Genomic DNA, 18,257 nt, shown 5'->3' on the forward strand with positions numbered 1-18,257 from the left:
TAGAAAAGGAATGCAGGTTTTTTAACAAATTTAGTATGTACGTAGTATTTAATACATTTTTAGCATGAATGATTGTGTCAATTTTTTTTGATTCATTACTATTATTAGACCACATTGTCGAGAACTTGTCTGTGAAGAAAATTGCGAAGTTGAACGTATGCTCCGAGAACGTCGTCCAACAGCTCTTAACCAAGAAGAGCTGCTGCACATGATGGCTGAGTCACGAATTTTTCGAAAAGATTGGATCTTAAACACAAAACCAAATGCTACTCTTATCCTGAAAAGATATCCGAGGTTTTTGGATATGAATGAAACTGCAAGTTTTTTACTAAAATTCTTATAAATCTCATAAATTGGTTTCAAATTTAAATTAATCTATTTAAATCTATGCTGCGCTTATATTTGAATGTGCTTTTTGAAGTTATATCCAAGGTGTGTTTTAATTTGTATTATGTTCTTGTTTAGATACAGCAAGAGTTTTCTTTTTTAGTTGGAGAATTTAAAGATATTCGAAATCAATGGTCATTATGTAAAGATACAATTTTACAACTTGCAGTTACTGCTTCGGAAAAAGATGAAGATTTGAAAGAAGAGTTATTTTGTATTAGTGCTGTTGAAAATGAATTTGATGAAGGTATTAATTAAATTATTAATTGAAACTTTTTTTAGAAATTGAAAATATTTTATATTAAAGGTAATGGAACGTATACATGTTATAGAAAGCTTTTTTTTATTAGCAAAAAAAACAATTGTATCTTTTAAAGCACTACCGTATTTATTGCCATCTCCGCCAAAGAGAGGAAAAAAGGAACCTAGAAAGTCTGGTAAAGCAACATCGATGCGTTTTATTGTTGAACTTGAGGTTAGTATTTAGTTTTTTGTTTCTTTTCTACAGCTTTTATTTCTGATGATTTCTTATATTTTTTCATTACTGGATTTAAAAATAATAATTTTTTTTTTTTTTTTTTTTTAAAAAACATCTTCGCTTCCAACAAGGCTGCAAGCAGCCACTAATTAAAGTTAGAAGTTACTGAAAGAGAAAAGATGAGATTGTAGAGCAAGATAACGATTGACGGACGACTTAAAAGATTGCAAATTATATGAATCAGGAAAGCAAGATGAAGGAAGCGAATTCCAAAGAATTGATGTTCGAGGAAAAAAACTAGACGAATAAGCGTTTTTGGAGCACTTAGGAACAGTCACAGAAAAAGGATGACACTTAATTGAATGATGAGTAACACGAGAATGAATTTTAGTAGATGGCACAAGAGACGCTAGCTCTTTAGAGCAGTGCCCATTATAGTATTTGTAGAAAAGAGAAAGAGAAGCAACATTACGACGATGTGATAATGGTTGGAGGTTGGCTGCAAGAGTAGGTCCAACTATGTTTAAAATGCGTTTTTGCACCTTGTCTAAAAGGGAAAGAGCATCATTAGAAGATCCGCCCCAGATATGGCAACAGTATTCCATACAAAGCCGGATTTGAGATTTGTAGAGATAGAGAATAGAATCCGAAGTAAGAAAGTGACGACCTCGATAAAGAGATGCAACCTTAGCAGATGCTAATTTTGCAACTGATTTAGTATATGGTTTCCAAGAAAGATTGGAAGTAAGAGTTAATCCTAGAAGATGAAGAGTAGGTGACACATCGAGTACATCAACGTTCATAAATATAGGAAGATCTAAATTATTGCGATAACGATTGGCTGAAAAAAATTGAGTTTTATCTGAATTAAAGTTCACCAGCCACTGTGAGCCCCATGCTGTAGCAGAAGTGAGATCTTTTTCAAGCTCAAATGCCCCCTTCAAGCAATCAGAGGGTGTTGGTTTCTTATCACGACAAGAATAAATGGTAGTATCATCAGCAAACAATGCCACCTTAGATGTGAGAATATCTGGAAGATCGTTAATGTAAATTAAAAAGAGTATAGGGCCAAGGATAGAACCCTGAGGAACCCCTGAAGTTACTGAATAAGAAGAAGAGTGTTGTCCATCAAGGACAACTTTTATGCTACGATTGGAAAGAAAGGATTCAATATTTTCATCAAGTTCTTTGAAATCAGGAGCAAATGTAGACAAATTTTCCTAAAAATAATAAATTATCCAACCTAATAATAATTTATCCAACCTAGCCAAGTTTTGCAAAAAAACCTGTAAAATAGTGTTATTTTTCCAAAAACTAAACGAAAATTTGGAAACCTTGTGGAACTTTTAAACTTAATTCATATATGAATTAAGTTAAAAGTTCCACAAGATTTCCAAATTTTCGTTTAGTTTTTGGGAAAATGTCACTATTTTACAGGTTTTACCACTCTAAAACCGCTTAAAAAATTTTTACAAGTTATATATAACTTGTAAAAGTTAGTGATTTTCTTTTTTATAGGATTTTAATACGGTTTTATTAAACACCCTTTCAAATATTTTTATTATAACTTTGTACTAACACTCTTATGCCGCATCTAATCTGATATAACTTAGTTTTGAATTTGACAGAATTGCTGTATAAGACCAAACATTAGTGCAGTAGCTTCATTCGGTTCCACGTAATTACCTAAATTAATGTAGAAATTCAAATAGACTAGACACAACTATAGAGGGAATATAGTAAGTTATCCTAAACGCTAGGGTTTAAATTAAGCCGATTATTACTTTTTTCTAGAATATGACAGTTGATGCTGCTGTTGAAGTCTTAAATCTAGATGGGTGCAAGCAGCCATTAATTTTTATACTAGGATCAGCAATGTATATCAAAGTTGATTTGAATGCTATATTGGTTAAAGATGCCGATTCTTTTCCCGAGATGGTATTACTTCTTTTGGCAACGTTTTACGTTTTTGACCTGAAGTATCCGGATGAGTTGCGAGTGCTATTTTCGTTACTTGAAAAAATTTGTGGCATTCCAGCAATAATACATAGTTCAATTGCAAATGAACCTTGAGTAAACTTATATATAACCAAAATAATATTTGTTAAGCTTTTTGACAACAATATTAATTTTCTATGGTATTTTCTATGTTTATTTGACTTTGGCGTTTTTTAATTCCGAATAAATTTTCTATAGTTTGGTTATAAAAAAATTAAAATTATAGATTTTATTGAAAAGTATAAGTAGTTTTATAGAGTTTTTTTAGTTTAACTAGCATGCAAGTTCCTAATAGGAACTTGGATGCTACTATATATATATATATATATATATATATATATATATATATATATATATATATATATATATATATATATATATATATATATATATATATATATATATATATATATATATATATATATATATATATATATATACATATATATATATATATATATATATATATATATATATATATATATATATATATATATATATATATATATATATATATATATATATATGTGCTAATATATATATTAAAGTGTTTATGATAAAATTAATATTAAATCTAAATGAATCGGAAAAACTCCAAAAAGCTACAATAAATATAGATTTATTATAAGACACTACAGGAAATGTAGCGTTTTTGTCTACATTATGTACGCGAGTGAAACATCAACATTCAATGTAGGTAAATAAAAAACTACAAAATTGTAGATAAAAAGGCAACACTATTTGTAGTTATAATGCTACATTAATGTAGATTTTTCCGCCTTTACAATTAATGTAGACTTTTTATCTACGTAAATGTACGTGAGTGAAACGTCTACATTTAATGTACGCAAAATTGCTACATTTTGTAGATAAAAAGACTACACTATTTTTGAGAGTGTAGCATATATATAGCGACCTGAAGTCCTATTTCAGTATTCGGTATTATTGAAATAAACTGAAGCAGGGAATCAGTTTGCGAAAAATCCAGCACAAAATAATGTAATCACTTAAAGAAAATCTAACTATTAATAGAAGTTTATTAATAAGTTATTTAACCTTTTTAATAAAATAAGAACAAATTATTTATAGTGCAAACACGTTTCATAACCATAAAAAAAACTCAAGGTTTTTTATAAATAAGCCGTAAAAAAACAGGCCACTTAATTTTTCAAGAAAAGGCAACAAATGAGGCCGTGTAATTTAAATAAGCCATGATTTGTCCCTTCATGCTATAAAACTTTTTATTTATCTAGTTTTTTTCCTCACACATCAACAAAACCTCAAAACTCTCACCCGTTTTTATGTTTAACTCATAACTTAATAGTAGTTATTTGTGACTTCCTTAAAAGGGAGTTAGTTTGAAAATAAACAAATGCCAGTGTTTAATAAATAGTATATGTATCCATATATTTATTATAAATAAAGAATCTTTAATTTTTTATTCCCAGCCCCGGCTAAATCCTCTATATTTTCCGGGGGTAGGTTTGTAAAAAGTCTTATTAGCATGGGCCTCGCTCACTTACTAACGGCAGATAGAAAAAGAGTGAACTTCATGTATGTAATTTGAAAGCAAATGAAAATCAAAACATAGAATAAAAAAAACTAAAATGGCTTTTACCACACAACTTGTTTATACGTTTTGCATTCAAGGTTATATGACGTGACTATTTCAAAATGATAAGAAAACGCATTTATAAATTAAATCAGTTCTTAGAATAACACATTTTATGGAACAGGCATTTGCTTTAATAAAATATAAAGGTTTCTAGAGTCAACCAGATGGTTAAAAAGATATAAAGATGCAGAATTTGAATAAAATTCTCATTGATAACTAGCAAACATAATGCCATTCCAGTATTGGCGGATTATGACTTTTCGGGGCCCGGGGCATTTTTTTTGTGCCACAGCGTAAAAAATGACTAAAAATAAAATGGTCCTCAAAACTATTTCAAAACTATTATAGCCCCCTTACCCCTCCCCCCTCATTAATCCAGCACTGCATTCCAGACCAAATAATATGAATATTTTTTGCCAACTTGGACCTTTGAAATACATTGTTCCATGAAAGCTGAAGATACTTCAACTTTAATAAAAAACTCGTTTTGTTTCAAACAATTCGCATAACCAGATTGTGTTTTAATTAATAAAGTAATTGTTTTATCTGATATAAGTAGTTTTTAAACTGAAAAGCAGGTGTTTCATCTTAGTTTGCATTTGTAAATTAAAATTTTTTATAAAAAATACTTATATTATAATATGGCGTAGAACAGAATTTTTCACAAACTGACCTAAATAAATAGAAGAAAAAATATGCTTTAGAGATTGTGTTTTTTTGTCTTTTGCTTTCAAAATCATTTTTCAAAATGCATGCCTCCCCTCCCCCTCCCTTTTTCCCCTCCGCAAAAAAAATAAAAATAAACTCCCCCCCCCCCCTATTCTCTCTCCTCCTCATTTATTTGATCTAGAATAAAGATCACTACCAACTTTTATTACCATCACACCTTGTATTAAGGACTCAAAAAAAATGAGATTTAATTTAATAGCCTTATTTCAAAGGTTCACTGGCGGTTGCTGCCAAAAAACAGAGATAATCAAAATGACTTTGGTAAACATTGGCATTTATTTGCATTTTTTATTACACCTTAACAACAAAGCTAAACCTCATATACTTTCACAAACTCTGAAATGTGTTCTTCAAGACATACGAGTAAAAAAATTATATAGCAAATAAATAAAGAAGGATGTCTTAAAAACTTCTTTTGTTGCACCTAAGTCGCGCCAATGCCAAACTTGTTAACGTTAAAGTTAGAACAATTTTACGTATAAACAAAAAAAAAAAGCGTAACTTCACTCGTAAAAAAAACCCATTTGAAATTTAAACGTAATACAACTTTTCCGTACAACATCATATAATATGATTCATATTTCCTTTTAATACTTCTAAAAATAATCACTAATTTGTTTTTCTGACATATAATCTAATTTCAAACAATATATTTAAAAGAATACTTTAACACCCACAACCTCGAGACGAGGACGAAACAAACTTTGTATTAAGATGTATTTAAAGACTGAAAAATTAGAAATAAATCATATAGGTTTTCTCAGCAATTTTTTATTTTTCTTATTTCATTATTTTACGAGTCTGAAACAATCCATTATGTAAAACAATTTATGTTTATGTTTATGCAAAGGTTGAAAAAGAACTTTTTTTTTTTTTTACGCTTGCTGCCAAAACTAGTGAGATGATCAAAATGACTTTTGTAAATATTTTTTATTTACTGTTTTGTACTTTACCAAGCAATATTTTGACCTGTTACACGGTTTGCGCTGAATACGGTTATCAAACAAAACTAGTCGTATTTATGTAGTCACATTGGATGAGAAACCATTGTAATTGGTTCACTAGTTATTCATTTAAAAAGTTGCTAACTATTCTCTCTCGAAGCCGTACGCCAAAAAATACGATATTTAATACGTAGTTAAAAGTAACAAGTAAAATTGTTAAGGAAAGCACATTATGGCCACATTATGGCCGGAAAATTGAAAAACAATGAAAATGAAACAAAGCAAAATAATTATTTTGAACTTTTTAACAACAAATTATGCTAAGCATTTACTTGCGTAAAAGCAAACATTAACCTATCAAACTAAAAACTCGAAAAAAAAATTAACATTTAACTTTAGTTCAACGTTTCGTAGTATGGAAGAGGTTTTGTTATCATTAAATATTGCTAGGACAGTGTTAGCTATTCAAAAAATTAGCGGCTTTAAATATGTGGCCTAACGGATAAATTTATGATTAAATAAATATTAGTTTATTTGCTTATGTTAACATTATTGTTAACATTGATATTCTAATAAAAGTAAAAATTGGCGCTTCTTCGGAAGCAGAAGAAGTTTTATATACAGATATTTAAATCATATATATATATATATATATATATATATATATATATATATATATATATATATATATATATATATATATATATATATATATATATATATATATATATATATATATAAAATCAATTATATTCATATTTATATATATATGTTTAAATTTTTTTTTTGAGTTTAAAATTATTTTTAAGTTGTAATGTGTAGTTTTATATTGCTTTCTAACATCCTTGAGCGTAAATATGTGTTTTGAAAAAAAAAAATGTGCCAAAAATGTATGTAGGGGAGAGTGGGGTAATGGTGAACGCGGGGTAACTCCGAACATGGTCAAAACAGCATTGTAAAAAAATAAATTCGACAATTTTTTTTTACCTGCTGAGAAGGGATCCTATGCTCAGTTCCAGACGTGCAGTAGTGTAATGAAGCTGCGGATGTTGTTCACTATAATTTGATTTTAAATTTTTCTGATAATTTTATGCAACTTTTTTCTTGAGTAACACTCTGTTGTAGCTTCTATGGAAATAAAGTCACTCCTTTTTTTTGTTTTTGTTGCATAATATAGTTTTTAGACTTAGTTATTACAATTAGTTTTTTATTCGCTATTACACAACAGTGCTTGTGATTGCCCCCCAATGTGTTCGGAATTACCCCACGTAGGCAGGGTAATTCCGAACACCAATGGTTTTATTTCTGGCATAAATTTTTATTTTATAATAAGATTTTTAAAAATTCCTTTTGAGGGTTTGTGACTGAGTAGTTAAACTAATTGATAAGCAATAAATATGATCAATTTTGTATAACTGGTGTCTTTAATTTGCATTCCCGCTTAGGTGTTCGCCAATACCCCACTCTCCCCTAAGTTAGATAGATTTTTTTTTTAATTAATTTTTTTTTTAAACAATATTTTTTTAAACGAATATATAACCAATAGAATTTTTTTTAATTTTATTTTAAATTTCTTGCGATTGTATTTTATCCGTATTTGTATACTCAAAGGAACATTATTATCGGTCGATCGATTTATATATTATTATCGATTATCGACTAAATTTTAGTTATTTCAAGAAAAATAAACCTTAAAATTTTGATCTTTGATTCAGTTTCTTATTATTCCTAATATATTCTTATTATTTAATCCAACTTATCAAAAAAAAATTATTATTACAAATATTACTATTGCTGTTATTATCATTATCAATATTATTGTTATTATTCGTGTTGTTATTATTATTTTTATACATATATATTATTTATTAGTTGAAATTGTATTCTTTTTTTTTTTGTATTGACGACGGTTTTATGTGCAAGAATTGCCATTGCCGAAAACTCAATTTGTTTGTTTTAAATCTATCAACTATGGTATTTTTAAAAAAACGTTGCCTTAGTAATCAAATTATTCATAAAAAACTGTTTATAAAAATTCAGATTGAACATTCATTCCGATACTTTTTCATTCGGATACTATTTTCTTTTTGAGAAAAATGGATCCAGTCAAAATTACTCTTGTAATAATTATTACGATTGCTATTTTTACAAATACTATTTCATTGTATTTTCTTTACAAAAAGCGCAAAAGCAATTACGTCATATTATGCATCAATTTGTCTTTTGCTGACTTGTTGCAAAGCATTGCAGGATATATACCGGCTCTTTTTCTTGATTCAAATTTACAAAAAGCTACTACTTTGTGCAAGCTAACTGCCTTTTTTGTTGCTTTTCCTTCATTTTCGGCGATCGCAATGCTCACTGGAATGGCTCTTTCAAGAATGGTACTACTAAGTTCCTGTTTTTCTAGCAACCTAATTAACTATAAAAAATTGTTTATAAAAATTGGAATTTTTTCGTGGATTTATGGACTTTTTTGGGCTTTTTTGCCCCTAGTAGGATTTTCATCATATACAGTGGAAGGTACTCGTTCTCGATGTTCAATGAATTTTTCTCCCAAAACTATTATAGAAAAGGCTTATTTAATATTGATTTTTGCTTTTGGTTTTTGCATTCCCGTTATAATAATTATCACTTCCTGTTTATTTACAGCCCATGTGATTGTCACAAAGTATAACTACTTTTACGTAACTTACGGTAAGGAAAATGTAGAAACAAAGTTATTTAAAGAAAAGGAAAAAAAAGCAATATCTTCTTTTCTACTAATGGTTATGTCGTTTATAGTTTGTTGGACACCATACGCGACAATTGGTTGTTTCAACGCTTTTACGTCAATAAAAACACCAAACTGGCTTCTTCACGTAGCTGCTTTTTTTGCTAAGTTGTCTGCGTTAGTAAACCCTGTTATTTATTACTGGAAGGATGGTCTATTCAAAAAACGTTCTGCACATAAAAAATCATTTACAAAAAGTTTACTCATAATAAAGAGTGGAATAAACAAAAAAGTTGAACATATCTTCTAATGTTTATGAAAATATTGAGCAGCCATTTTATTTATTTATACATATATACAATTTATTATTGTGATGATGATATTAAGATAAAAAAATAATAATAATAATAAAAACATTTTTTAACAATAATCAAATTTCTACGTTTTTTAAGTACTACTACACAATATTTATAAATTCATTTTGTTTTATGGACTGTTTTTTTATTATTATAAAGTAAAATTTTGTTAAATTAGAAATTTCGAAAAAAAATATTTTGCAATAGAATATCTACTTAAATATGTAAATATTTTTTTACGATTTTATCAGTTTTTTAGTTTTTCCTATATCTATTTTTTATCTAGATTAAATTAGATAAACAAACTTTTTTTTTAGTGAGTATTGACTTGGCTATTTACTCATTTAGAGATGTATCGAGCTATACGCAGTTGGACAATTTTCCAGTCTGCATGAGCTGATTTTGATGATGGCTCACTCCAAAATTGAACACCTTTTGAAGTTTTTTTCCCTGAGCTAGAGGAATTTTTACAATAGGTAACGTGGTAATAAATGGGTATTGGTAAGAAATACACCTACCAGGATTGGTGGCTTGTAGACGTTTAGTTTGTTTGACCAGTCGCTTTTACACAACAGTTACTTTTACAAAGATTGGTTTTAAATGATCAAATAATCTGTTAGTGATTTGTTTAATCAAGTGCACTGTGATTGGCAAAATATCAAGAACTTTTGTTTTTTCAGTAAGATTTAGCAAATTGATAATCACAAAACGTTTTTAACTTGCTGCCGAGAGTTCCTTTAAATAAACACAGAGAGCTTTCTGATAAATAATGCCATGGATCTAGTTTTCAAATATCCATAATAATTTCTGACATTACTTGGTTTTTTAAATTTTTTTTAGAAGTTTTACTCCAAAAGCAGGGAAATTGTGATGCTTTGATGCATGCAAGGATAACTTGATGCGTTTCAGACTAATCCAAGAAATTACTAGTGTAAAAGGAGCACTTTCAAGACAAAGTAACATTAAGTTTGCTTCAATTTTATATAATTTTTTTTGCAATCTTGAAATGATACAAACCTTTTGTAACTCATTGCTTTAATCAACCTCTATTTTAACCATATATTTTTAACCATATATTTTAGTAGAAGTTCACGTTAGTCAGGGATGTGCTTAACCAATCCAACAACGTAAATATGTATATATATATATATATATATATATATATATATATATATATATATATATATATATATATATATATATATATATATATAAAGTATCCACTTTGTTTATAGCCATTTGATATATCAAGCTTTGTAGTTGTAGAACTGTAGAAAAAGTTGCGTGACAACGTGATTCGTTACGTTGATTTTCTAACTAAACTAGATTTAGCTCATTCATATATAAAGTGGCTATTTTGTAAATCTGTTTAAAGAAACTCTTGAAGTAAATTGAAATCTGCTTATTTTGATTAGAGAAATTTACAGAATTAATTTTGATTAGAGAAATTTACAGAATTAATGTTTTGTCGTGCTACAGTGCTAACACACTTAAATTGAATCACAACACAGTAGCCAGAATCCCATATTTTTCAAAAAAAGTCATTACTTTTTTTACTTTCATTCATAGGGCTCAAAATTTAATATATATAGTAATTGGATGATTATGATTTGAATGAGCAGGATTATTTTTTGTGTGGTTGCCATTGCAAACCCAGTTGCATAGCAATACACATATTTATGTTTAGTTCCAAAGGTTTATTTTTCGCCAAATGTTTCTAAAATCGGTATACAATCTAATTTGATAATTCTAATAAGATTGAACATTACTCCTTGTTTTAAATTACATTCGCACTTTTATATAAATACATACAACTTCTAAAATCATAAAGGTACAAAAGACACATTTATAAACTAATATCATCTGTGAATGACCTCAATACGTCAACTCCAGCTGGTAAGTTTTTAGTTTTGTTGTAACTTCCTGCTGTCTTTCTCAGAGATGCAATAAATGAATCAGATGTACACAGTAGTCGATTTAACAAATTTTGGTTAGTTTTTACACGAGATGGTTTTCTTGCAAAATGTTCACGATAGTTTTGATAGTCTTTATTGCGTGCTTTTTGAGCTTCTTCAGGATAGATACCAATGGTTAATGCTAAAGTTTTAATAATTTCAGAACCACGGATTAAAATTTTGTGCAGAGATTGTGGCATATAGTAACAAGGATATTGATGAACATAAAGTCGAGCTGTTTTTAAACAGAAAGCCTCAAATTTATCAGTGTCAATGTCTAAACTAAATGAAATCGTTGTCAATATAAAACGCAAATTTAGAATCAATTTAACATCAATATTTAAAATTTCTGCAAACTTTTCTGCACTTTAAAATGCTCTTCGAGCCGTATTTTCATCATTTTATGTTTCACTACCATCAGATTTCAGAATATCAACTATCAAGCCCATTTCATCTTTAAATCTATTTTGAATTTTTTTGCTTCAGATCTTTATTTTAAATTTATCTTCTACAGTTCTTGCCAACCAATTTTATTTCCAAGTCATTTTATATACAATATGTAATAAACATTCAAAAAAACGTATCCAAGCATGTAAGGATGATAAACCAAATGAATAATTGCCTGTCATACTCTTTTTTAAACCCATTTTGATAATATCAGTCATTACTTTGGGACTTGCCCCATAGTACAGCATTGACTAGAATTTCTAACATCTGAAAGAGCGGAGTGAACTTTTTCATCAATCATACTAATTTGTATTATATGATGTATTTTTATTTTTTTATTGTTAATATCATCTTCAGTATCTTGCAAGTTTGAAATCTCAAACCTAATGAGATCCTCTTCTGATTTAGAAATTGCTGTTGTTTTATTTCAAATTTAAAATGCAGAGACCAACAGTACATTGTTGACAATGGTTGTGGTTTTCGCCAAGCTGGATACTGTTTTTCCTTTGAAAAGCCGCACAAGTCCAATAGCACTAGGCAAGTAATAAAATTTTCCTGCTCATTATTTAAACTTCTTGTTACTGTTCCTTGCGATATTTGTTTATATATAGACTGTCCTGTGGTACCATCAAAGCCTATTTTGTATCTCAGAGAAAGTCTTTCTGGAGTGCCTTCAGTGCTAAGGACATCATACTGCGCCTTGCATATTCTGTTTGCTGTATGATCCACTAAAGCTTGCAGTTTTATTTCAGCTAAAAAGTGTGAGACAGATATATCCGCAGGATAGCATAACAGCTCTGCATCCCAAACATCATAATATGGAGGATATATATTAGCTACCTTTTCAACTGCTTGATTTCGAATAATTTGGTTGGAAGATTATGTTAATCTAGCATCTAAAAGATGACAGAGAGCTTCATATTTAGACATTCTACTAACTTTTTTTGAGGTTTTTTCAATTGGATTTTCTTTTCTCCGTTTAATTTCTGAAGCAAATTGTAACGCAGAAACAGAATACATTTTAGTTAAGTGACTAACTTTATGTTTTTTTGGTCTTAGTAGGGTAGTCCTCAAAGTTTGCCTTAATTGGTCTTACAATTAAGCAAACGTTTGAATTTTCAGGAACATGACTTTACAGCCATTTTTTATTATTTTCTTTAAATCGAGCTGTTGTTATATGACTTGCGCCACCTATCTCGTAGATGCGTTGTTTTAGTTCGCAATTGCTCCTTGTTGCAATCCAAATTCATAGCATCAATAAGTTTGTCCACAATACTAGAGCCGGATATTTGTAGATTTTTAGGCTTATACATAATTAATGCATATGTATCAAAATATTTCATTTTTAAAAATACAAATAATATCACAACAACAATAACAATATAATCATATAAGAAAGATGATGGATTAATAAGGTTAGTAAAACCATTCATTCACATAATAGTATGTATTTGTCATATTTGTTTATTGGCTCTATTATCAGACAAAAGTAATTATACACACAAATATGTTTTTGCTGCATAATACAATTTCGGGCTATAACAGGCCGTACACAATTTATTAATAGAGACACAGCTGACATGTGCTGAAGCTGCATCGAGTTTTATGTCATTATACACGTATTAAACTATGTATCGTTTGTGTCAAAACAATGGAGGACTTTAGAGCAAAATCTACATTCCAATTTACTTATTAAAAATGAATATAAATAAGTACAATTTCTCGCATCATCTTTGTTATATTTTTTAAACATTATAATTACCTGCAATATAGTGGGGTCATCCATAAATGATGTCTGTAAATATTGGAAAGTTTGATACTAATTGACAATGGGGAAGGGGGTGTTGAGGCCAAAATGATGTCAATTTAAATTATTTTTTTAGTTTTAATGAGCAGATTTTAACGGTATTTACATCTACTAAATGGTATAGAAATGATCTTTTGTTTGTGGGGAAATTAATATTAAATGCGGGGAATTTGATATTATATTTTATTAAATTATTTATAATATAATATCATAAATTAATATAATAAGTTTCCCAGAGACATTAAATAAATAACAACTACTAACGTAAAATAAAAATTACTTTCGTTTTATTAATATATTACCATTTGACTGCGAATCAAATTATGTTAGAAATATTAACTCTTTGTATATAAAATTCACAATCGTTACTCGCTCCCTAGCGGATTATAAAGTGTGGTTCAAAGTAAACTCATAATAGTAAACTCATAAGTTTGTCATTTTTTGAAATTAAATTGTCGTTATTTCAAATACGAAACTCTAATTGCTCTCTAGTTGATTGTAAAACGTGATGCAATGCAAACACATAAAGTCTATTGAAAATTCGAAACGCTAATTTGCTCCCTAGCGGGTTGAAGAAACTCTTTCAAAAAGCTTGCACTAACAATGAGCAAAGTCATTATTCTGATTGTGATGTAAACAATACTAATAAATCAATATTAAAATATGGATGAAACCGCATTAATTAACTTATTGATGGTCTCGTATGGAAATGCTCATCCCGATAAAAAAAAGGCTAGTATCCAGAAAGAAGTCCATAGTATATGGAATTCATTAAAAGAAGATAAACTGGTACATAAGGATCTTGAATCAAGAGTAATGTATTTAATCAATTTATTTAATGAAAAGGCACTGAAGTTCAAGAGCAAGCAATTATCACTTTGGGCCAATGCTCCAAAACAGTCTGCCCCCACGTATACTTGAATTTGAAAAGAATTCCTCACAGTTTGTTGAGCTCACCAATGAGCGATCTGTTATTGATGATCAACAAAGTGCATTAACTTTAAGTTTGTTGACCACGAAAAATCAAAAAAATGCAAGAACAGTGGCTCAAGATCGACTCAATTGCAGCTTTGCAGATTGCAGCTTTAAATTGTGAAGTTGCTTGCTGGAAAAAGAAGAAACTAGCTCATCTATGTAAAGAACTGGCCAAAAAAAAGTATGATCAAGCTTAACAGAAGAAAACTAAAGAACTGAAAAAAGCTAGAATGTAGGAAATCTGCTTGGAGGATCCAGAAGTCAAAGAAAAACTAAAAATCAGAAAGAAACCTGGTCGACCGTCATTAGAAGTAGATCAACCTCTTCTTTTAAAGAGGATTATGAATATTGCTATCCATGGTTCGTCCGCTGATGAAAGACGTCGGTCAGAGGTTCTTCGGGTAATGATAGCTTGCCTATGTTTGTTAATATTGTATTTGTTAGAATTTTACTCTTAGTTAGTACTTGCACTATTGCAAATATTCTTGAAATGTTAACAACTAGAAGATTCAAGATTTGATTTAAATATAATTTACGAAATAAATCCTGTTTTCTGTAAAAAAGTTAATTAAATTCACATATATTTTTTATTATTTAGAGCATTAAAACTCTCGACGAATTGACATCCGAGGCACGTCAAAGCAGTCCCTGTTAGATTGATCAGTCCTCAGAATAAATCTCATTTAAAACATGTTGACGGACTCTTTTGCAGTTCAACTATAAAATATGTGGAACATATTTTATAGTTGAACTGCATCCTCGACCGCGTTTGCTCATAGATTAGACTTTCAGCGGCTCTTGGATATCAAAGAATTCGACTCTATTACCAGAGATCCTCAAACTAATATGGTTGAGCCTATCATTGTGTTTAGCGTCGATGGAGGACCCGACGAAAATCCCAGATACCAGAAAGTAATTGAAATCGGGATTCACCATTTCTTGAAGAATAACCTTGACGTTCTTTTCATCATGACGAACGCTCCAGGCCGCAGTGCATTCAACAGAGCTGAGCGACGAATCTAAGTAAAGAATTATCTGGGGTGATTCTTCCGCACGAACATTACGGAACTCATCTTGATTCTCAAGGTAATTACATTGACAAAAGTTAATTTGTAAAAATATTAATATAATTTTTAACCTGTAATAATCAACATATCTTTTTAAATCAGGCAGGACAATAGATAAAAATTTAGAAAAACTGAACTTTGTTTTTGCTGGACAGACTTTGGCTGATATTTGGTCTGATCTAAAAATTGACGGTTATCCAAAGATTGCAGAGTATATTGATTCAGACAAATTAGAGCTAGAGTCGAGGAGCCTTTTATTACAAGATCAATGTTGGATTGCCGATCATCTTCGAACAAGTCAATATTTTACTCAAATTGTGAAATGTGAAAATCGTTCTTGTTGTCGGACTATTAGAAGCTCTTACTTTACTCTAATTAGAGCAAGATTTCTCGCGCCACCTGTCCCTGTCAACCAAACGAGAGACGGGCTCAAAGCAGTAGATGTCTCAGAAGGAGCAAAAGAATTGTTTCCATCATCCGTTTTTATGTTCATCGCATCAAACATTGAAAGTATTCTTCCTCGTACTGCCAAAGGACTTGCCGTTTTAATTTTGCCGTATGATGCGTTTTGTCCATCAATTCAGTCTAGCCTAGCTGACAGAATCTGTAAAAAGTGCAATATCTACTTTGCCTCCCAAGCTATGCTGAAAAAGCACGCTTCTATCCATTCTTCTGCTATAACACTCCCTCTAATCAAATAGGTCCAAACTGTTCGTAACGCTGCCAAGCGTCAGACAGAATTTTTGGCAGTCAGAAGAGTTCGGAAACTGCTGAATGGTTAGATGAAAATGAATTTGACGCAACGAATTTGATTGTACCTCAAGAATACGATATCCTTTTAGAACGCGGAGAGCATTCACTACCTATTGTTTTAATCGATGATAACTTTAACAACCCATGGGAAGATTATATTAAAGATATATAATACTATTTGCTTAGTTGATTATTTCATGAGATATCGACTATTATATAATATAATTTGATAAGATCTACTATTAAATAAATAATTTAGTCAGAAAAAAAATCAATGGTTTTTAAGCATTTTTATCGCTTTTTAGGGGGGGAGTACACAAAAACTGACATCATATATAACGAAAAATTGATAAAAAACACTGACATCTTTTATGGATGACCCCAGTGTTGTTATTGCTCGTTTGAAAGTAAAAAAATAGTTCTAAAATATTATATAAATTAAAGCGCAAATGCAGTTAATTTGAAAACATAACAAAATATCGGTTTGACAACTATTTTTAAAACTTATTATTTTGTTTTTTTTCAAACTGTGCATAATTGTCTTGTATTATTGTTGATTAATGTTAATAATTTTGAATAATGCTAATAGAATAATATGTATGTACATATCATATACATTTTTAAAAAGCTTGGTAAATATGCTTTTTAATAATGTATCAAAACATTTATATAAATCACTTATTTCCACCTTCTGACCCTCTGTGCACAAGGCAGAAAACTACTTTTATCTACTTCTGAAAGACTTTTTAGTAGTCTTTTAAGACTAGGTTTAGCCGATTCCTGGCCTGCTTTGTTTGTATTATAACGAGCAACTTCATAAACAAGGCAACACCACAAAGGGTTTGATCTTGTTAAAGTTGTAAAAATAATTTTTACAAAATTAAAGGCGACTTGTAAATGTATATTTTTTTTCTTTCCTTTTTCAATTATAAGAATAGTATGTCTATACATAGCATGATTTCTCAAAGTTAAATGGTTTTTATTAGTTTTTTATGACGCATTTTTGAATTTTTGCAAGTTGTTGCATCTTTTATATTTGGCAGATTTTGTTAATTTATATGCTTTTTCATAATACTGTTTTATTTTTTAGCAATTATTGTCACTTTAACTATTAAACTCAAAAATTCTGATTGACAACGATTTTAAAAGATTGAATAAGATTTTATAACCACAAAACTTTTTTGTTTAAGTTTTGGAAATAAACCCCCATGGAAATTGTTCTATATATGCGCAAAGTTAGCTGATGCAGACTTAATTTGTAGAATATAATACTGGCAAAATAATAAACAGCAAAATAAAAAAACTCATTATGTGTGTTACTTATCAAATGTAGATATAAGTACAATATTTCTGTATACAATATTTCTTGGGATAATAATCTTATTAGACTTTAAAGTTGCGTTTTTAAATTTGTTACAAAATCTTAGTAAAAACTTGTCAGTTTGTAATTTTGACAGTAATTCAATGAAGCTTTTAAGTTTACAAAAATTAGTCTCGTCAAATTAAAATAGAAGTACCCATACATCAATTGCTTGGTTAACAAAAAGTTTTCTCCCAAAGTTGGATTGAAACAGAACAGAGTACTGCATAATATATTGTAAATATATAAATAATTAAATAGTTATTCAATTTTAGCGGTTCACGGTAACAAGTAGATTGGGCCTCCGTTGAGTTTCCACGTTTTTTATTAATTTATCGCTTTTTTTTAATCTTTAAATGCTTTTAAATAATTAATTGCTAAAAGTAAGTAATATTTATTACTTATTACTTTTGAAAAGATATTTTTATAGAAATATTTTACAGTTTATTTTAAAGTACGTTAGTAATTGTTATGCAACAATTTTTGCGAAATTTGAAACAATGAATTTGGAATTTTTTATTTTATTTTAAAGACTCACTATAGATAAAAATTCTTTTTTTTTTATTTGTCTGGTATTGATGTTTTAAAACAGTTAAACTTGTGTAATTAAAAAAAGAACCGATTGGTCTTATTTTCAATGCTCAAACGGACCATCATGAAGTAAACACGATAT

The 18,257-nt window shown here is 29.2% G+C and overlaps 1 protein-coding gene and 1 long non-coding RNA gene across 2 annotated transcripts; both read left to right on the forward strand.

Moving 5' to 3' along the window:
- Positions 1-372: 372 nt before the first annotated feature.
- LOC136076498 (uncharacterized) lies at positions 373-2,883 on the forward strand. Its single transcript, XR_010636317.1, has 3 exons — positions 373-634; positions 738-862; positions 2,660-2,883. It is a non-coding gene; the product is annotated as an uncharacterized LOC136076498 (long non-coding RNA).
- Positions 2,884-8,217: 5,334 nt separating this feature from the next.
- Positions 8,218-9,245, forward strand: LOC124811859 (melanopsin-B). Its single transcript, XM_065789863.1, has one exon. It carries the CDS (start codon positions 8,248-8,250, stop codon positions 9,172-9,174), a length of 927 nt encoding a protein of 308 aa, XP_065645935.1. The 5' UTR covers positions 8,218-8,247; the 3' UTR covers positions 9,175-9,245.
- The last annotated feature ends 9,012 nt before the right edge of the window (positions 9,246-18,257 follow it).

This window comes from Hydra vulgaris, chromosome 02 (genome assembly GCF_038396675.1).
Source record: "Hydra vulgaris chromosome 02, alternate assembly HydraT2T_AEP".
In the NCBI taxonomy this organism is placed as follows: domain Eukaryota; kingdom Metazoa; phylum Cnidaria; class Hydrozoa; order Anthoathecata; family Hydridae; genus Hydra; species Hydra vulgaris.